This window comes from Desmodus rotundus, chromosome 8, assembly GCF_022682495.2.
Source record: "Desmodus rotundus isolate HL8 chromosome 8, HLdesRot8A.1, whole genome shotgun sequence".
Lineage (NCBI taxonomy): Eukaryota > Metazoa > Chordata > Mammalia > Chiroptera > Phyllostomidae > Desmodus > Desmodus rotundus.
In genome coordinates, this window is record NC_071394.1 from 37305657 (window position 1) to 37328358 (window position 22702).

At 37.7% G+C, this 22702-nt stretch overlaps 1 protein-coding gene across 2 annotated transcripts in view; it reads left to right on the plus strand.

The window, feature by feature from the left end:
- Window positions 1-523: 523 nt before the first annotated feature.
- The window catches only part of ARFGEF1 (ARF guanine nucleotide exchange factor 1), a 106494-nt gene continuing 84315 nt past the window's right edge, over window positions 524-22702 (plus strand). For both annotated transcript variants that reach the window (XM_053930394.2, XM_053930395.2), the window contains exon 1: window positions 524-799. In XM_053930394.2, the coding sequence (XP_053786369.1) occupies window positions 676-799 (124 nt within the window). In that variant the 5' untranslated portion in view covers window positions 524-675. The remainder of the gene's footprint in view (window positions 800-22702) is intronic.

A 22702-nucleotide genomic window follows, 5' to 3' on the forward strand; every position in this document is an offset into this window, starting at 1 on the left:
CACCCCACGCGGCCCTGCGGGAGAACGCGGGAGGCGGCGAGGCCCCGCCGGGCCACCGTAGCACAGCGCTGCGGCTGGGGCGCTCCTCCCGCGCTGCCCTCCGCCCCCTGCCTCCCTGCGCCGCAGCCGCTCCGGGCCGGCAGAGCCTGCCACCGTGCCGTGGCTTCCTCCTCTGCAGCCGTTCGGCCTCTGCGTGACGCGTCGTTTCCTTCCAACATGGCGGCCACGGCAGGTCGGCGGTGATGGAGGCCAGTCCGCGGCCGGGGCGGGTGATCATCCCCACAGCCAGGACATCCGTGCTCATGGCGGGCCTCTGAGCCACCGCCGTCTCGCTTCTCGAGCGCAGCAGACGGCCGTCAGGGCTGGGCTCCCTCGCTGCCTCCCGGCTGGAGGCGCCAGTGAGGGGGGTGGCCGGCAAGCGACACCCGGGCAGGGGGAAGCAGAGGTCCTGCGGCGCGGCCCTCCGGGGGCGACCTCTCAGTGGGGCGGCGAAGACCTCGGCGCCGCACCCGCGGCGGGTCCTGCCCGCCCCTTCCTGCTGCTGCCGCTGCCCTCCGCGCCTCCTCTCCCCCACCTCCACCCCCTCTCCTTTCTCTGCTTCTCTTCCCCCTCCTCCTCCCGTCTAGCCGCTGGGAGCCGCAGGTCTGACGAGCCGCAGCCTCCTTCTCTACGTCCATGTATGAAGGGAAGAAGACGAAGAACATGTTCCTGACACGGGCGCTGGAGAAGATTTTGGCCGACAAGGAAGTGAAGAAGGCGCATCACTCCCAGCTGCGCAAAGCGTGCGAGGTGGCCCTGGGTGAGTCGGGGGGAGGCCCGGGGGTGGGGGCGGGGCGGGGGCGGGCGGCCTGGAGCTGGGGTCGCCCGGGGGCTCGCGCGGGCCGCGGCCTCTGCTCTCCCGCAGCGCTGGCGGAGCTCGGGGCTGCGTGTCTGGAGTTGACAGGAACTCGGCTGCCTGTGGGGCAGGGGCACGGTGGAGGAGGAAGGGCCGCGTGCGGGGCTCGGGGAAGGCGGCAGGGCTTGGCACCGACTGGAGAGTAGGAGATTCTGTGGGTGGACCGTGCCGTGCGGCCAGGATGCCACCCTTTGAGATAAAGCAGAAACGAGCTGCTGTGCAGTGGCTTGGAAATTCAGGTGGAGACGATTTGTCAAGGCTGGGCGTGGGAAGGGCTCTGTATCCCGCATTTCAGTAACTTTGTCGTTTGGCGTGGTACTTTGGGAAGGTAGTGAAGTTGTTCCCTTGTTGACGGTCTGGAGAAGGGGCTTGCGAGGGGCGCAGCCTGTTCTGACAGTTCTCCGCCTCCGCCGCAGGGAAAAGCGAGGAATGTTAGAGCTGACCCGGTTGACTTGGAAGAACAAGACCAGAGGTTAAGGGGTGGGGGTGGTGATATAAGAGCGTGGAAGGGAAGGACGCTGGCTTTTATGACAAGGGCGGGGGAAGGTTTGAAATAGGGACAGCGAAGAAGACAATGACACCCACTGGCCACATGTCTGGACACTGGCAGCTGCTCTCCAGCTTGAATGGTGATTGATAGTTCAGACGGCCGAGCTCCGGTGTAAGGAAGCCCACAGCAGGGCAAATCCAAACAATACTTAGAGCGAGGGCAGGCAGAGGAGGAACTGCTACAGGGGGGACACTGATAAATGTGTTGCATCCGTCAAAGGTGAAAAGGACAGACCAGGACATTTAACACAAAGATAAATTACTAATGCTTATGCTTTATTTTATAGCACGGCAAATAGACTAGATCAAATGGACGGGAAAAATAAGCTCGTTAAATGGGCTTTGGGGAAAAAAGCACCCTAAAGGGGAAGAAATCCCGAATAACTTAAATGTGCGCTAAAATAGAGTCAAGACAGATTAAAAGCAACTTTGCCTTTTACTTATTGAATAAATAGGAGATGATTTTTTTAACTTGCTGTAATAAATCTTGATTCTCTGACTCCCCCCCCCCTTTTTTGGATCCATTAAAGTGGTGCTATGAAAAACATTACTGAAGGAATTTCATTTAAAAATTTTTTTTTCATCTAGTATAGTGGGCTTATGTTTAGTTTTTCTGACCCTCGTGGGTTAGAAGTTCACCTTTTGTTATTCTTACAGCTAAGGAAAAACTGAGGTGTATGAGAAGACTTTTTACAGTGGTAAAAATTGAACTTATATCTGGATCTCAAAAACAATAATTATTAAATTGGGATGTGATGAGTAAAGGAGTGATTTGTAGAATTTTTAAAAGAATTGTTATGTGTAGGTTTGTGAATAACTTGCAGGTTAAAGCACTTGAGATTCAAATTAAAGTTTTATTTTTTGAGATCAGATTTTCCATGTTAGAGTATATTTTAATATACTAAATTATAAGTATTACACTGGAGAAATGGAGTGTGTGTGTGTATGTGTATGTATATATATGTATATATATATACATACACATATGTGTCTGTGTGTGTATTCTCTCCAAAATGCTAATATAAGGAAGTGTGTTTTAATGGAGAGCTCATTAGAAGTAGAATCTGGGACCCTGGGTTTATCCCAGTGATGCTGCATCGTAGAATAGTCGACTTCCTGGGCCTTAATGTCTGTCTTTGTAACATTAGGATATTGAACTTAATGATTATAAGGTTGTACATCCCCTCTAATGCACCATGAACGTGGGTGTACTGTTCTGTTAACTTGTACAGTGAGAATTCCAGCCATTCTTGATTGGCATCTTTAAGAGGGCTTATCGTTTTGGTCTGTGCCATTTCTAGATGTAGGAACTACTTGGCAGTGTGTATACCAGCTGCACCAGGCTTATCTGTTCCATATTTGCCAGTTTTTACTTTTTCACCCTCCCATATAGTTGGCAGAAGCTTGTAATGAGGAATCTGACTACCCAAGCAGGGGCTAGGCACCAGAGTACTTTCTGTACTTGAGATGTTTAAGGCTTTTTCTTGCATTTCTTAAGTTACATATAGCCTCCTCCAGAACTCATTGAGCAACCTCAGAATAGTTAATCCCTAGTGAACTTGATTTCTTCCCTTCTAGTCATCCATATCTACATTATCACCCAAACATAAATTCATAGCATTAACCCATTTCATCTTTGCAGAAAGTATACTGTCTTGCAATAAGAAAGTATCCCCAAATATATTTTGTCCCTGGAAACTTATGGACCTCTCCCTTTCGTTATTGAGACCTGGGCCTGGCCTACTTTGTTGTCTTGATAATCTGTGTGGCCATCAGTCAGGATGGGAAAGTGAACTGGAATGGCCTGGTTTGGTCATTCCTGATCTCTATTTTGTAAGTGGGTAGGAGTTGGATGGTGGAAGTATAGAGGTAAGTGTTACAACCCTTTAAATACAACTGCCTGCATTCATCTCCTCTCTCCCTTAAACATTTATTAAGCACCTATTATGGAACTAAAGGGAGATGGCCAGTAAACAAAGAAGTATATAGAATGTCTAACTTTTAATCCTCTGTGTTTTAAAAATCATTTTATTGGCATGTGATTAGATTTCAGAGCACCAGTACTCAAAATTCAGTTATCTTTTAATATAAAGGCCAATTATAAAAGGTTTTCTCTTAAATAATGCTCATATTATAGTTCATCACATATTCTTAAGAAAACTTTATTTTTTGTTAAAGTATATATAGCTTTTAGGAAATTTTACCTAGATTAGGGGAGATTTTTCTCATTAAAACAAAATTTATTCTCAAATCACTAAATAAAGGAATTTTTATTTTCAAAAAGAAAAATAGTGAAAGCTTTAAAGGGTGTGCAGATTATTTAAAACTTTTATCAAATTATCTTACATTTCAGACTTTAAGGAATGGTTTGAAAAAGAAAAGGAAAGAAAAGAACACTCACACCTACATTGTTGCAATCCGGATGAAGCCCACAGGCCCATGAACAGCTCCAGGTTGCCCTCTCTTGGTACCTGCCCACTACAGCTCTGCAGTGATCACTGACTGAACTCTGCAGTGTCAAGGCCTTCTAGGCTGCCCTAGCTTAGCCTGATCCATTCCTACTTTCTAGAATCCTGAATTAAAAATAGTCTGGCCATCTGCTGGCAGATGAGACAACAGCTGAGCTATTTTTAGTTTCAAAGAATTTAGGATTGTTGTAGGATCTGCTTGAAGGTAGTATTGTTTGTCTTGGGGAGGGTGCAGTTGAGCCATATTCCAAACTCCTCTGGGTTTTAGGTGTTTCTTTGAAGTTAGGCATATGACTAGTTCAACTTCTGATTCTAACAATAGATATCTATGAAGATATTCTGCAACTGTTAGAATGAGCAAATTCATGGCTGGAAGTGGGTGCTGATACAAAACGGGTGAAAAAGGTGACAAGAAGGTTTTAGCAGCTAGGGAGGAATGCTGGGGCAGCAATAAGTGTGGATTCCCTGCAGAGGTTCCAGAGAATGATGGAGAAAAAGAGGAATTATTAGGGAAGTGATTTTTTTTTCCCATCAGGGTGTTAATTCATTCATCATATTCTAAAGTGGCCATACTGACTTAATTTTCTTATTTATGTGGATGTCACCTCTATTGATAGTCGCCCCCAGAAATGTAAATATAATATTTAGGCTAAAAATTTACAGAAGTTCCTTCTGACCCTCCAATCCCACCCTTATTTTAGTTAGTGGGGTTATAAAAAAGGGATAGATAGATGGAGGGGAAATTACTCAAGTGCTTGTGGCCCCAGTTTTATGCTACTTTGGTAATTTTATTAATTTTTGTCACTTTACCATTTATGAAAAAATAATGACTTACTCCCAAATAATACCCTGAAGACTGTGAACATTTTAATTATAATTTAAATCCATTAACAAGTCTCTCCTTAATGTCTAATGTAAAAGGTGTTTTCAGTAAGCTTCCAGGCTTTCAGAATTTTTGAGATAGCTAGGAGAGAAGAATGTAATGAAATGACTGAAAAGATTCTGTTAAGTTTGAGTTGAAACAAATAAGTTTGAGTTACACTTTCCATTGTGGAGACACATTAACCTGCTCGGTTTTTCTTAGTGAAGTTTTTCCTCAATTTATTTGACCCTTTTCAGCATCTGCTAATATTGTTAGCACCCCTAGGAAACTTTATTCCTTGGAATTTACTATGGGACTCTGTTCAAGGGAATGAAAGGCAAAGCAGATAAAATAGCCCTAACCACTGATGAGAGGATTTCTCCAGAAGAGTTATTGTGTTTTGGGAAAGCAGTGTTGACACTGTGGGGAAGAGAGGAAAGTCAGAAATAAGAAGCAGTTGGAAAGAGGGGTATTGAGACCAGCTGTTTGCTTGCTAGCTCTTTTCTTTTCCATTTTATCTGTGGCAGGCTGATGATGTTTAACTTCTAGAGAAACTTCTCTTGGTAATTGTTTTTTCAAAGGAGAATAAAAGTGTATAGTAAATGTGAAATAATTGGGGGAAATATTTGTCATATTCTTTACGAAATGGAGGAGGAGATGTTTGAAAAGGGAAAAATGCATGAATAAATTATCATTGCCATTCAAAATTAGGTATATTCTTCATTCAGATATTTGTTGAACTGAACTGTATGTGCCAGATACTGCTTCAGTACTGGGCATATAACAGTGAACCAAACATGCTTTCATGGAATTTACTTTCTAGTGGGTTGAGTCTGACAGTAAAAAACAAACTAACATATTGGGTTGGCCAAAAAGTCCATTTAGTTTATTCTGTAAAATAAAAAACAAATTTTTCATTTTCACCAATAAGTTTATTAATTTGGGTTATTTTGAGTATGATGGCTATCTCCCACTATGGGCTTCTAGTGGATAGAGGCCAGGGGTGCTGCTAAACATCTTCCAATGAGACACCCCCACAGCAAATAATCACTTAGCCAAAATGTCGATGGCCCAAGAAACTTCCCACACCATTTTGGAAACGTTCAATCAGTCACAGCACCTGCTCCGTACACTGCACAAATCTTGTTTGTTTGTTTGTTTGCATTTCAGTTGCGTTTTTGCCTTTCTTGAAATAATAAAGCATAATATGCCAGAAGTGTGTATTTTCTTTCTTGTGCAATATTAAAGTGGCTACAAAAAATTCACCAATTTTGGTGAGTTTTTTTCAAATGCATGCTGATAAAGCTGTCATAATACAGTCTAACAAAATTGTTTCAAATGAAGATAAAGACAACTAAGCACTACTGGAACCGTTGTATGGAAAAAATTAAAATGAACTTTTTGGACAACCTCTAATGTATTGTCCGATTGTTATTATCTGAAGAAAAAGTTCAGAAGGTTAAAAGGTAAATGATCGGGGATGCAACTTCAGATAAGATGGTCAGGAAAGGTCTTTCTGTGAGGTGTCAATTCAGTAGAGAAGTGACAGAAGGGATTCAGCCCTTCAGATACCTGGATGAAACAAATAGAGCAAACAGTAGGATGGGTATGTGCTTGGTACATTCATGGATGAAAGGAAGCCTGTGTGGGGAGAGTGAGAAGAGAAGTTGGGGGGAGAAGAGGGTGAGTTTGGATTTTATTTAATCTGTGATGGCAGCCACTGGAAAGTTTTGTATAGGGGGAGTGACAGCAGATTGACATTTTTAAAAGCTTATTTTGGCCAGAGATGGTAGTAATTTCGACCAGGCTGCTGGTAGTGGGAATGAGCATTGGTTGTATTTCAAATATATTTTAAAGAAGCCTACAGGATTTGCAGATGGGTTGGTTGTGTGACACAGTCTTGTAGCCAAAGCCATACAGGGTCGTTGGAGACGGTATTCACTGTGATGATGATGAACACCAGGAGAGAAATGGTTTTGGGGAAATAAGTTTATGTAGTAAAATATTTTAATCCAACTCTATGTGTATTTTAGAATTTTTTAATGATAGAATTTCCTGATTGTGATATAATAGGATATCTTTTACTGAGAATGCACAAAACAATTTCAAATTTGAATTGGCAGGGTTTTTTTTTTTTTTTAATTGAGGTTTTTTTTCCTCAGCAAACAAGCCTTTCACATGGTTCTAATTTTACAGTCCACAACTGGCCTGGTCCCTTGCTCTGGGATAGGATCTTTACAGATGTAATTACTACGAATCTCAAGGTAAAGTCATTTTGGATTTAGGGTGGGTCCTAAATCCAAAGACTGGTGTCCTTACAAAAAAAAGGAAGGAATACAGACACGCAAATGAAGAGGGCCACGTGAAAATGGAGGCAGAGATTAAGGTTATTGTGTCATAAGCCAAGGAACTCACAAAAGTCCCCAGAAGCTAGGAAGAGGCAAGGAAGGATTCTTCTCTGGAGCCTTTAGAAATAGTGTGGCCCTGCTGACACCTTGAATTCAGACTTCGGGCCTCCAGAACTGAGAGAGAGCAAATTTTGGTGGTTTTAAGCCACCAAGGTTGTGGTAACTTGTTAAGGCAGCTCTAGAAAACTAATAAAAGTTCCTTTCATTCTAACTTTTCAGAACTGGTATGATCTATTTGAGCTTACATTTATAGAGTATACAATTTTACTGGGTTTTGCTTTATTGCATTTCACATATACTGTGTCTCTTACAACTCTAAGGTTTGTGGTAACCCTGCATCAGGCAAATTAATGCTGCCAAAAAGATTATGACTTGCTGAAGTCCCAGATGAAGATTAGCATTTTTTAGCAATAAGTACTTTTTAATTAAGGTGTATGCATTTTTGTTATAATGCTGTTGATTACTTAATAAGCTATAGTACAGTGTAAGCATAAATTTTATATGTACTGGGAAACCAAAAAATTCTTGTGACTCTCTTTACTGAGATACTCACTTTACATCATGGTGGTCAGGAACCAAACTGGTAATGTCTAAAAGATATGCTCATATATTTTTAAACAGTCAAATGCTATCTTTGCTGGTCTCTGTTTAAAAATTCTCAAAAGCAGTTATTCTGAGGCTTAGTGTTCATGAGTCTTTTTAAAAACTTCTTTAAAGAAAGAGACCTGAATCCAGATATTCAAAAGTTTTGTGTTCTACTTTAGATATTTTCTTTTGCTTAGATTTAGACTTGATAAAACTACTTTACTTTATATAGCCTATGTTATCTTCTCATTCAGGAAAGGTTGTGAAAAACAGCCTTTAAGATAATTTATATCACAATACCTCTGGTGGTATCTTAGGAAAACTTCATGTGGTCCCTGACTGGTGTGGCTTGGTTGGTTGGGCATTGTCTGCAAAGCAACAGATAGCAAATTTGATTCCAGTCAAGGAACATGCCTAGGATGCAGGTTCGGTCCTCAGTCCAGGCTCATATAAGAGGCAGCTAGCTAATTGATGTTTTCTCTCACATTGGTATTTCTCTCCCTCTCTGTCTCCCTCCCCTCTCTCTAAAAAACAAAAAACAAAAGAAAATCAAATTATAGATATAAGTTTGAGACATTGTACAGAGATACTAATAAATAGATATAAGAATATGGAGTTTAGAAGCGAGTTCTAACCTAGAAATATAATTGAGGAATCATTAGCAGAGAGAGAGACAGAGAGAGAGAGAGAGAGAGAGAGAGAGAGAGAGAGAGAGAGAGAGAGAGAGAGAAGCATTGATTTGGTGTTCCCCTTATTTATGCATTTAGTTGATTTTTGTATGTGCCCTGACAGGGATTAAACCCACAACTCTGGTGTATCAGGACAATGCTCTAACCAAATGAGCTACATGGCCAGGGCCTGTTCACTTTTAATGATACGTAAGTCCAGTAAACTTGGCAGTTTATTTATTTTTTTAATAGACAAATCCTTTTTTTAGACCATTTCAAAAGAAAAACTGGGGGAAAGAAATCACCTACAACATTATTAACTGGAGACAATCATTGTTAATTTTATAAAATAACAATTTTATTGAGATATAATATATGTGCTATAAAATCTGCCCATTTTAAATATAATGATTTTTTACTAAATTCATTGAGTTATATAACCATCACCATAATCCAGGTTTAGAACATTCTATCATCCTAGTAAGACACCTACTGCCCATTTTACAGTAAATTCTTGTTGCCCATTTATAGTTACAGTTAATCTCCAGCTCTAGGCATCCAGTAATCTACTTTCTATGTCTACATTTGCTTTTTTTCTGGACTTTTCATGTATGTGTAGTCATACATATGTTGCCTTTTGTGTCTGGCTTCTTTCACTTAGCATAATGTTTTTTAAGGTTCATATGTCAATATTTCATTTTTTATTGCTAAATAGTATTCCATAGGATGGAGGTACCACATTTTGCTTATTTATTACCAGTTGATGGACCTTTGGGCTGAATGAATAATGCTGCTATGAATATTTGTGTGTAAGTCTTTATGTGGACCTAAATTTTTATCTCTTTTGTATCGATGCCTAGGAATGGAATTGCTGGGTCATATGATAAATTTGTGAAAAAATTTTTAAGAAACTAAGTTGTTTTCCCAAGTGGCTGTACTATTTTACATTCCCACCAGCAATGTATCAGGATTTCCCATAGGTCCTTGCATATTGTCTGTCTTTTTTATTTTAGCCATCTTGGTTAATACGAAGGTCAATTGAAACATTGTTAACTTCTTGAAGGTTTTTTTTTGTAGACCTTATTCTGCATACATACACATACATGAACAGATGCATTCTTAAAAAAAAAAAAAGAAGAAGAAGAAGAGCTATTTAGCTCTGACCAGTGTGGCTCAGTTGTTTGGGTGTTTTCTTGCAAAGTGGAAGGTTGCTGGTTTGATTCCTAGTTAGGGTACATGCCTGGGTTGCAGGTTTGGTCCCTGGTCAGGGTGCATATAAGTGGCAGTTGATTGATGTCTCTCTTTCCCATTGATGTTTCTCTCCCTTTTTCTCCCTCCCCTACAGTCTCTCTAAAAATAAATAAAATCTTTTAAACATTTTTGAGCTATTTAATTTCTAAGGCAATAGTAGAAGAGAAATAGCTGACATTTATCAGTTTTTACTGTATACTAAGTTCTGTGCCGATGAAATACTTTATTGGCTTTATCTCAATTAATCCTTAAAACAACACATGTGCTTAGGGTTAGCCAAAAAGTTCATTTGGTTTTTTTCATAAGATGGCTCTAGTAGTGCTTAACTATATTTAACTTCATTTGAAACAATTTTGTTAGATTGTATTGTGACAGCTGTCATATCAGAGTGCATTTAAAATAAAACCAAAATTGGTGAATTTTTGTGTAGCCATTTTAATATTAAAGACAGAAGAAAATACACAACATTTTGGCAAATTATGTTTTATTATTTGAAGGAAGGTAGAAATGCAACTGAAATGCAAAAAAGATTTGTACAGTGTATGGAGCAGGTGCTGTGACTGATTGAACGTTTCCAAATGGTTTGCAAAGTTTTATGCTGGGGATTTCTCTTTGGATGATGCTCCACACAGTTGGGTAGACCAGTTGAAGTTGATAGCGATCAAATCAAGACATTAATTGATATCAATCCATGTTATACCACACGGGAGATAGCCGATGTATTCAAAATATCCAAATCAATAAAGTTTTTGGTGAAAATGAAAAATATGTCCTTTATTTTATGGAAAAGACTAAATGGACTTTTTGGCCAATTCAATATTATTTTATCTGCATTTTGCAAATAAACTGAAGCTTAGAGCTTGTGTTTGGCAGAGTTGGGTTATAAACACCTTTTGGCTAAGTACTACCATTGTAACTGCACACTTACTCACACAGAGGTGTCCAGTCTGTGACCTGTGGGCCATATGCAGCCCAGGATAGCTATGAATGTGGCCCAACACAAAATTGTAAATCTACTGAAAACCTTTTCTTTGCTCATCAGTTTTTGTTAGTACTTGTGTATTTAATGTGTGGTCCAAGACAACTCTTCTTCTTCCAGTGTGGCCCAGAGACTCCAAAAGGTTGGACACCCCTGGAAGGAACAAATTACAAAAAGGGAAAGAAGGGCCTTCATAGAAAGGCACTGTTAAGGGTAAAATGGACAGGATCCAAGATGGTGTCGGAATAGGTGGATGTTACACTCACCTCCTCCCGGGACCAAACTGGAATTACAAGTAAAATATGGAGCAATCAACCTGAATAACCAATTACAGACTCACTGAAGAGAAGACTAGTGGAAGAGAAGCCTTACCAAAGAAGCCACACTGAGACTGGTAGGGAGGACAGAGACACAAAAAGGGCTGGCCCTGCTTCCATGGGCAGCAGCTGACATTCTGGAGGGACATCTCAGGTGTTGGGGGTTTCCCCCTGAGGAGTGGCATCTCAAGCCAAAGCTGGGCTGGCTCCCCAGCCCAGAGCACCAGAGCCAGGAAAAGGCGTCCACATAATAACTGAATATGAAAATCAACAGGGATTCTGTCTCCCGGGAAGAGGTGGGAGTCTTCTAGAGACACAGGCTTCCTCTTAAGTGGCCAAAATACAAAATCTTGTTTGCAGCCACTCACCTGTGGTGCCAGTGGAGTGACTAGAATCATATGAGGAGAGACTGGGGTTTGTGGCTCTGGAGAGAGAGAGTGGATAGACAGCTGCCAGGATACCTGAGTTTGTCACTCACCCACGCCAAAGACACCATCTTTCTTGGTTGAAGCAGTCTGTTTCTTGCGGCATCAGCCTAGGGGAATACAATAGCCCCACTCTGCAGAGCTTGTGCTCGGCTGAGAAGTCAGCCAACTAGGCTGGAATGTAGAGATCTGGGCATACTCTGGGGGTGATAGGGACTGACTTGTGTGACTTTGGGGCAGGGGCCATTTCCCCCACTTTCCTGTGAACCTGACTGGTGTCTCCCCATCATAGGACATCTAGCCCCACTCTTACTCAGTGTAGTACTGGACATCCTAGCCATAGCGACCAGACCAGAAGAAATAAAAGGCATCCAGTTTGTAAAGAAAGTAAAACTGTCAGTTGCAGATAACATGGTACTGAATATAGAGAAACCTAAAAATTCCACCAAAAAACTACTAAAACTGATAAATGAATTCAATAAAGTAGGATGCAGAATCATTACTAAGAATATCAGTTGCATTTTTATACACCAACAATGAACTATTAGAAAGGGAAACCAAGAAAATAATCCCATTTACAATTTCATTAAATAAAAAAAAAAACCTAGGAATAAATTTAACCAAGGATTTGTAAAAGACCTGTATTCAAAAAATAAGACACTGGAGAAATTGAAGATATAAATAAGGTGAAGAATATACCTTGTTCATGGATAGGAAGAATTAACATCATTAAAATGTCCATGCTACCCAAAGCAATCTATGGATTCAGCACAATTCCTATGAAGATACCAATGGCATATTTCACAGAACTAGAACAAATATTCCAAAAATTCATATGGAACCACAAAAGACCCCCGATGGCCATAGCAATATTGAGAAAAAAGAACAAAGATGGAGGAATCACATTACCTGATACCAAAATATACTACAAGGCTATAGTAATCAAAACAGCATGGTACTAGCATAAAAACAGACATGCAGATCAGTGGAACAGAATAGAGAGCCCCATAAATAAACCCATGCCTTCATGACCAATTACTAATTGACAAAGGAGGCAAAAGCATACAATGGGGTGAAGATAGTCTTATTCAATAAATGTTGTTGGGAAAATTGGACAGATACATGCAAAAAAGAAAGAAAGAAAGAAGGAAGGAAAGAAAAGAAAAACTAGATCACCTTCTTACACCATACACAAGAATAAACTCAGAATGGGTTAAAGGGAAATGTTAGACTCAAAATCATAAAACGTCTAGAAAAGAACATAGGGAGTAAAATCTCAGACATTTCTTGTAGCGACATTTTGTTTTGATATATCTCCTCCGGCAAGGGAAACAAAGGGAAAAATAAATGGGACTATGTCAAACTAAAAAGTTTTTGCACAGCAAAGGAAACCATCAATAAAATGAAAAGACAACTCACTGAATGGGAGAACATTTGCCAGTGATATATCTCAGAAGGGGTTAATATTCAAAATTTATAAAGAACATATACAACTCAACACCAACAACAAAAAAAATGGGCCAAGTGCGTGAATACACACACTCACAAGAAGGCATACAGATGGCCAATAGACATGAAAAGATGAAATGTTAATTAAAACCACAATAAGATATCACCTTACACCTTTCAGAATGGCTATCATCAATCAATCAACAAAAAACAAATGTTGGCAAGGATGTGGAGAAAAGGGAACCCTCCTACACTGTTGGTAGAAAGCAGTATGGAGTTACCTCAAAAAATTAAAAATGGAACTGTTATGACCCAGTGATTCCGCTTTTTAGAATATATCTGAAAAAACCTGAAACACTAATTTGAAAGAATATATATGCCCCTTTATGTTCTTTGCAGCATTATTTATAATAGCCAGGATTTGGAAGCAGCTCAAGTGTCCATCAGTAGATGAGTGGATAAAAATGCAGTGGTACATTTATATTGCCATAAAAAAAAGAGGGAAATCTTGCCTTTTGCAACAGCATAGATGGACCTAGAGAGGGTTAAGTGAAATCAGTCAGAGAAAGACAAGTGCTAAATGATTTCATTTATATGTGGAATCTGATAAAATAAAATAATTATAGACCCATAGATGCAGAGAATAGACTGACAACTCTCAGAGGGGCTACAGTTGGGTTGCTGGGTGCAAAAGACAAAGAAGTAAAGCAAACAAAACTCACAAGACAACAGTATGGTGATTACCAGTGGGAAAAGGGTGCAGTGGGAGGTATGAGGATAAACAGAGGGATAATGGTGATGGAAGGAGATTTGACTTGGGGTGGTAATCACCACAATACAATATGCAGATGATGTATTCTAGATTTGTATACCTGAAACATAATTTTATTAACCAATGTCACACCAATATACTCAATTAAAAATTTTTAAGGGCAAAATACATTAAAAAGAACCATCCAACAGCAGCACAGGAAAATATTCCTCTGTACATTTCAGTGAATCTTGAGTGTTCATATACTATGTGTTCATAGTGGCATGCCTGAATCCATCAAGCAAAAGATCAGGCAGATTCATGTGTATATTTCTAAGATTTTAAACAATTTAAAGTAAGATTTTAATAATTTAAGCCATTTGGAAATGTAACTGTCCTGTCACTTTCCCATGGATTCTCAATATGCTGACTTCTATTGTACTCGAATTCCTAACTTTTCAAAAATCACTCTTGCTTTTTATTTTTTATAGCATTTTCAAGTCATTTTAATAATTGAAATAAAAAATATCATATTAAAATGTCCTGGAAAATTACAAAGAAGACTTTTTTATCTGAAAATAGTGGTTATATGTCTGAATAGCTTTTTAAACAAATACATATATATAATTGTGTAATGTCATAATTTTCAGTTGTTTAGTCTCTTATTATTTCATATGCATTTTCTATATTTAAAATATGTCATTTGTTTAAATGTTTTTGAGTTTGGGAATATTTAAGTGTAAATTTTACTACACAGATTTTCTTTTATTTTTCATTAATCCCTGCAAAATTTGAGTGTTTATGTGTGCAGAATTTTTTTTTTTTAAACTCTTATATTGAGCTTACTGGGTTAGAGTATTGTTTATGGCTTTTGTTCCTTAGGCAAAATTGCCATAAGTACACTCTACCTATGCTGGATGCAATGTACAGTAATGTACTGAGAGGAAAACAAGATGGAATATTTTGCCATCTTTAGATGTATTGGTTTTGATGTTTTTTATGTAACCATTCCCTTTCATCTTCCCTTTGCAGTTTTTTTTCTGTTTTAAAAGTAGAAAACAAAGACATAAAAACTCTTGTTTATAGTTAAGATAGTATTCTTTTGTTTTCCATAAATTTTATTTAATTTTTTCATACTTTTTTCCATGAGATTTGAGTATAACATGACCTGTGTATTTAATAAGTTCATTTCTTTCCATTGAATTGATAGGTGTTGAAAAGCAGTTACTAAGTAAGTTAAAAAGCATTTTATTACATCTTACTTCATCTTTCATTATAATAGTATAGTGCCTGACATGGTATCTGATAATATTGATTAGTCCTCATTGCCCCTTATTTACTTATTATAATGTTGCTTGACTCATTTTCCAAATAATTATATTACTTTCTTTTACATTCTCTAATGCTTAATCTTAGCATCTTATTAACATAATACTTAATCAGCATTTCTTACCTTTTATTCTTATATATCAGATTAAAGTGTTACAGTTGGGAAGCAGTTGATTATTTTGTTGTGTCCCCATACTTCTGTTCCTTAAGCATTAATTCTTATGTGATAATTGAGTGTATTTAATGCAGTGACAAGCAAAAGCTTATGCGTAATTTCTAATCAGCTTGTATCTTCAAAAGTGAAAATGGAACCACTTGCATCTTCTAGTAATAGTGAAGAATACAAATAAGGTGTATAGCATGTTTGATGACAGTTAATAATTAACAATTACTTGTTAATAATTAAGCTTTCAAAATTTATAGATGTCCAAAGGTGGGATGTTTATAATGAATACTAACTCTGTGTCTACAACTGTTCTACTAGAAGATTTATGTACAGAGCTTGAACTTTTTCCTGTCAAGGTCACTCTGGCACTAATGTAGTGGGACTCAAGAATGGCGATGAGGAGTTGGTAGGCAGGCCTGGTGAGAGATGAGGACCTGACCTAACAAAGAAGCAGGAGGAATGGAGAAATCAAAATCAAGGAGTTATAACCATTCTCATTCTTGGCTATACACCAAGATCATCTGTTGAGCATCTTAAAAATGCAACTACCGGTAGTTGCTTCACATTACTGGAGTTGCTGATTTTTTAAGGCTGGTTAAATATAACCAAAAAATCAGTTGGTTATATTTCTATGGTCTGTACATGGACTCTATTCTATTAGTGGTTTCTGTGTCTATTCCTTCTCCAATACCACATTGTTTTATTTATTAACTTTAAAATCTTAAAATGAGATATTGTGTTTCCTCCCACTTCATTCTTTATCATAATTATTTTGTCTATTCTAGTTACATTGCTTTTCTGGTAAATTTTAGAATCCCCTTTATCTACATACAGAAAACTCTGCTTGAATTGTGATTGACAGTCGATTAAATTTGGAGATAAATTTTGGGAGAATTGACATCTTTATTGTATTGAGTCTTCCAATTCATGAATATGATGTGTCTCTCCTGTTCTTTAGTTCTTCTTTGATTTCTTTCATTATATATCCTGCATATGTTTTGCTAGGCTTATATGTAAGAATTTCATTTGGGGAGGAATAATTATAAAAGTATTGTTTTTTTTAAGTTTTGGTTTCCATTTGTTTATTGATACCATATAGAAATTTCATCGATTTTTGTGTGTGTGTATGTTAAAACCTTGTTAAATGCACTTACAAGTTTTGAGAGTTTTTCTTCTAGATTTCATGGGAAGTTTTTACTTAGACAATCATGTCGTCTGTAAATAAGAAAAATTTTATTTCTTCCTTTCTAATATACATGCCTCATTTCTTTTTCTTGCCTGTTGCACTGACTGGGACATTCAATGCAAAGTTGAATAGAAATGGTGTGAGTAGATACTTGTGCCTTGTTCCGATCTTGGGGAAAATCATTCAGTTTTTCACCGTTAAGTTTGGTGTTAACTTACTGGTTTTGTAGCTACTCTTTGGTGTTAACTTAAAGGTTTTGTAGCTACTCTTAAAAGTTGAGAAAGTCCGTTTTTATTGTTGGGTTGCTGAGAGTTTTTATCATGAATGGATGCTGAATTTTGTTAGATGCATTTTCTTCTTTATCAGTAGGTACTATCATGTGATTTTTTTTCTTCCTTAGCCTGTTTACATGGTGGATTACATTGGTGATTTTTTTTTGAATATTGAATTAGCCTTGCATCCTTGGAATATGATTCTTTTTAGAGGTTGCTGGATTCTATTTGCTAATGTTTTGTTGAGGAGTTTTACATTCATATTCATGAGTGATACTCATCTGTATTTTCTTTTCCTATACTGCCTTTGTTCGTGCAATGCATTTCTGATACTTAACTAACGGGGGTCAACTCAAATTTGGCAAGTTTAGGGCACAGTCTTCTACAAAACTATGCTCAATTTAGACCAGCCCCAAGCTCCAGAGTCTCCAGGCCACCCACACTTCTAACCAACTCGCTGTAAGTCCAGGGTTCTCACTATCCCCTGAGGTTTGTTAGACTAACTGAAAGAACTCAGGAAAGTGCTATACTTGGCATTTCAGTTTTATTATAAAGAATCCAAATCAGGACCATCTAAGAGATTCATAGGGCAAAGTCTGGGAAAGCTCAAATGCAAAGCTTTCATGTCCAAGGATACATAACTCTCTCTCCAGATCAACATACTCATATATCACCAACCAGGTAAGCTTACCGCAACTTAGAATGTCCAGAGTTTTTGTTGCAGTTCCATTACATAGGCATGATTGATCGAATCATTGGCCTGAAATACAACCCAGGGCCCTGACTTACAGTGCAGTTGTTGCCATGTCTCCATCACTGCTCCTTCTTTATATCTTATATTGAGCAGAGTCTGTGAAATGTCTGATCGTTTAATTACCAAGAATGTTAACACTTAGAGTAAGTGTTATTGTTGATTTTCACTGTAGTTGCTGCAAGTTGTTAATAGTGAATAGCCACTGCATTCTTTTATATCTAAATTTTAAGTTCCGTTGAGGATCATTTTCATAATCCATGGTTTTTCTAGATGCTCATTTTCACTTAGTGAGTTTTTTAAAATTTGGGTTTCCTATATTTAATATTTTAGTGTCATTAGACTGGCACTTGATCTGAATCCAGTGAAGGTTTTTATTTTGTATTTTATACATAAAGTCTGGAATGGAAGGTAAATTCTTTATTAAATTTGTAATTACATTGATGTTCAGAATTATTTTGTATTAGTTTCAGTTGTACAACATAGTGGTTCAACGATTATAATTTACGACATGATCCCACTCATAACTCTAGTACCTGGTACCATACACAGTTATTGCAATATTATTGACCATATTTTCTATGCTGTAGTTTACATCCCTGTGACTGTTTTGTAACTACCAATGTGTACTTAACCCCTTCATCTTTTTCACCCATCTGCCCCCACCTTCCAATCTGTCAATCATCAGTTTGTTCTCTGTATCTATGAGTCTGTCTGTTTTGTTCGTTTATTTTGTTGTTTAGATTCCACATATAAGTGAAATCATGTAGTATTTGTCTTTCTCTATCTGACTATTTCACTTAGCATAATAACCTCTAGGTCCATCCATATCGTCACAAATGATAAAACCCCATTCTATTTTATGGTCAAGTGATATTCCATTGTGTATACTACATCTTTATACAGTCATGTATTAATGGACACTTAGGTGGTTGCTTCTATATCTTGGCTATTGTAAAGAGTGCTGCAGTGAATGTAGGGATGCACATATCTTTTTGAATTAGTGGTTTGGATTTCTTTGGATATGCGTGTATATATGTATATACACCAATATATATGTATATGTACGTACCTATATATGTGTATATGTATGCATATATACGTGTGTGTGTATATGTATGTGGTCTGTCCGGGAAAAGTCCGGCATTGTTAATATAAAGAGAATTGTGTGCATGACATCAATGTAACCTGGCAGCCAAGGAGGGTGGACTGGAACGCGCATGTGTGAACAATGACAACTTCACTGTACTGGTCATTGGGGGCAGTAGACACCATTGAATGAGCATGTGTACTGTGTGGCTGTCGCATTCAAAATGACTGAGCAAGTAGAGTAATGAGTCTGCATCAAATTTTGCATTAAGCTTGAACATTCCTCCGTGGAAACTGTTTGGATGATACAGAAGAATGCGGTTATGGGCAACTGGTGATTGGCAGCTTCATCATGACAATGCACCTGCTCCTGCCTCAGGTTTAATGCAGAGTTTTTTGGTGAAACAACAAATCACCCAGGTGGCTTAGACTGCCTATAGCCCAGATTTGGTGCCCTGCGAGTTCTGGCTTTTTCCAAAACTAAAATCACCTTTGAAAGGGGAAAAGATTTCAGACCATCGATGAGGTTCAGGAAAATATGATGGGGCAGGTGGTGGCAATTGGGAGAGCTGTGTGAGGTCCCAAGGTGCCTACTTTGAAGGGGACTGAGGCAGCATTGTCCTATGTACAGTGTTTTTTGTATCCTGTATCTTCTTCAATAAATGTCTCTATTTTTCATATTACATGGCTGGATACCTTCTGGACAGACTATACCCAGAAGTGGAATTGCTGGGTCATAAGGTAGTTCTATTTTTAAATTTTGAGGAACCTCCATGCTGTTTACCATAATGGCTGAACCGTTTGCATTTCTACCAATAGTGTACCAGGATGCCCTTTGCTCTGTTATCTTTACTAACACTTGTTTCTTGATTTATTCGTGATAGCCATTCTGACAGGTGTGGGTGGCATCTCATTGTGATTTTAATTTGCATTTTGGATTTTGATTTTAATTTAGTGATGTTGAGCATCTTTTCCTATGTCTGTTGGCCATCTGTATGTCCTCTTTGGAGAATGTGAGATTCTTTCCCCATTTTTTAATTGGTTTGTTTGTGTTTTTGGTGTTGATACATCCCTTAAGGGATGTGTCATTGATGACTATCTTCTCCCAATCAGTAAGTTGTATTTTTGTTTTGTTGATGGTTTCCTTTGCCATGCCAAAACTTTTAGTTTGATGTAGTCCCATTGTTCATTTTTTTTTACTTCCCTTGCCTGAGGACATCTATCAGAAATAAATACTGCTAAGAGAATTGTCAGAGAGTTTACTGCCTGTGTTTTCTTCTAGGTTTTTATGGTTTCAAATCTTACATTTAAATCTTTAATACATTTTAATTTTTTTCTTGTGTATGGTGTAAGTACGTAGTCTAGTGTCATTTTTTTTTGCATGTATCTGTCCAGTTTTCCCAACACCATTTAATAAAGAGACTGCTTTTACCCCATTATATGTACTTTACTCCTTTGTCATATGTTAATTGTTCATATAGTCATGGGTTTATTTCTGGGCTCTCTCTTCTGTTGCATTTATCTGTGTGTCTCTTTTTATGCCAGTACCATGCTGTTTTGATTACTATAGCTTTGTAGTATAGTTCGATGTTAGGTAGTGTGAGACTTACAACTTTGTTCTTTTTTCTCAAGATTGCTTTGGCTATTCAGGGGTATTTTGCAGTTCCATATAAATCTTTTAATTATTTGTTATAGTTCTGTGAAAAATTCCATTGGTATTTTGATAGGCATTGCATTAAATCTATAGATTACTTTGGGTAGTATGGGCATTTTAATGATGTTAATTTTTTGTATCCATGAACACACTATGTACTTCCATTTATTTATATCTTCTTCAGTTTCTTTCTTCAATGTCTTATCATTTTCTGAGTACAGGCCTTCTACTTCCTTGATTAAATTTATTCCCAGGGGTTATTTTGATGCAGTTGTAAATGGGATTGTTTAATTTCTTTTCCTGATAACACATTGTGTGTTAAGGTGCAATTAATTTCTGAATGTTTATTTTGTTTCCTACTATGTTACCTAAATCATATTATCAATTCTAATAGTCCTTTTGTAGAATCTTTAGGATTATTTCTGTATTCAGTATCATGTCATCTGCAAATGACAGTTTTACTTCTTTTCCCATTTAGATGCTTTTTTTCCCCTTTCTGATTGCTGTGGCTAGGACTTCCGATACTATGTTGAATAAAAGTGGTAAAAATAGACATCCTTGTCTTGTTTCTGATATTAAGGAAAACACTTTTAGTTTTTCTTTGTCGAATAGGATGTTAGCTGTGGGTTTGTCATATATAGACTTTATTAAGTATTTTGAGTTATGTTTCCCCTATTCATGCTTTGCTGAGAGTTTTTATAATAAATGGTGCTCAATTTTGTGAAATGGTTTATCTGCATTTATTGATACGACCTTATGATTTTTATCTTTTATTTTGTTTACCTGGTGTACCACATTAATTGATTTGTGGATATTTTACCAACCTTACATTCCATGAATAAATTCTACTTGATCATTGGCATATGATTTTAAAAAATGCATTGCTGAATTTGGTTTGCTGATATTTTGTTGAGGTTCTTTGTATCTGTGTTCATCAGATATATTGGCCCATAACCTTCCTTCCTTCCTTTTTTTTTTTTTTTTTGTAATTTTTTTGTCCACTTTGGGAATCAGGATAATGCTCGCCTGAATTTTTTGGACTAGTTTGAGAAGGATAGGTGTTACTCTGAATGTTTGGTGAAACTATCTGGTCCAGGACTTCCGTTTGTTGGGAATCTTTTGTTTACTGATTCGATTTCGATTTCGTTGGTTGTGATCAGTCTGTTCAGATTCTCTGTTTCTTCTTAACTCAGTCTTGGAAAATTGTATGTTTCTAGGAATTAATCCTTTTCTTCCTGATGTCTAGTCTGTTGGCATACAGCTGATTGTGATATTTTCTTATAATCCTTTGTATTCCTATGGAGTCAATTACTTTTCCTATTTGATTTCCAATTTTATTTATTTGAGTCCTGTCTCTTTTTTCTTGGTGAGGCTGGTTAAAAGTTTTTTAATCTTCATATTTTTAAAGAGTCAGCTCTGGGTTTCATTCATCTTTGGAAATTTTCTTTAGACTTTTATTTCCACTCTTACCACTATTTTTCCTTTCTTTTACTCACTTTGGGCTTCATTTGTTTTGTTTTGTTTTTTTCACCTACTTATTTAGATACAAGATTCAACTTCTTATTTGAAATTTTTCATGTATTGAGGTAGGCCTGTATTGCTAAGAATTTCCCTCTTAGGAGTGCTTCACTGTGTCCCATAGATTTTGAGTGGTCATGTTTTCATTTTCGTTTGTCTCAAGGAATCTTTTGATTTCTTCCTTGATCTCACTGTCAACCCATTTATTGTTTAGGAACATGTTGTTTAGCCTTCATTTGTTTGTGTGTTTTTCGGGGGGGGTGTAATTGATTTCAGGTTTCATATTATGGTCAGGGAAGATGCTTAATATGGTTTCAGTCTTAAATTCATTGAGATTTGTTTTGTGGCCTCACAAGTGGTCTATCTTGGAAAGTATGCCTTTTACACTTGAAAAGAATGTATATTCTGCTGCATTGAGATGAAATAGTCTAAAAGTATAATTTAAATCCACTTGGCCCAATTTGTCAAGTGAGGTTGATGATGCTTCCTTGTTGATTTTTCTGTCTGGAAAATCTGTCCATTAATATCGATAGGATGTTAAAGTTCCCTACTATGACTGTATTACTGTCATCCTCTCCCTTTTCGTCCATCAATATATGCTTTATATATTTAGGTGCTCCTATGTTAGGTTCATAAATGTTTACATGGGTTATATCCTCTTGTTGGATCACTCCCTTTATCATTAGGTAATATTCTTCTTTATCTGTTATTATAGCCTTTGTTTTTAAAGTCTTTTTCTGTCGATATAACTATTGCTACCCCTGCTTTTTTGTGTTCATTTGCATCAATGAGTCCTTTCAATCCTTTTATTCTGTGTGCATACTTTTATCTGTTTGTTTTTTAAGAACATATTTTATTGATTATGCTATTACAGTTGTCCCAGTTTCTGCCCTTTATTCCCCTCTGCCCTGCATGCCTCCTCCCACTCTCATGCCCCCTGCTCCTTAGTTCATGTGTACGGGTCGTATCTGTGATTCTTTGGCTTCTACATTTCCTATACAATTCTTAACCTCTCTGTGTCTATTTTTTACTTACCATTTATGCTACTTATTCCCTGTACCTTTTCCCTCATTCCCCACTCTTCTTCCTCGCTGATAACCCTCCATGTGATCTCCATTTCTGTAATTCTG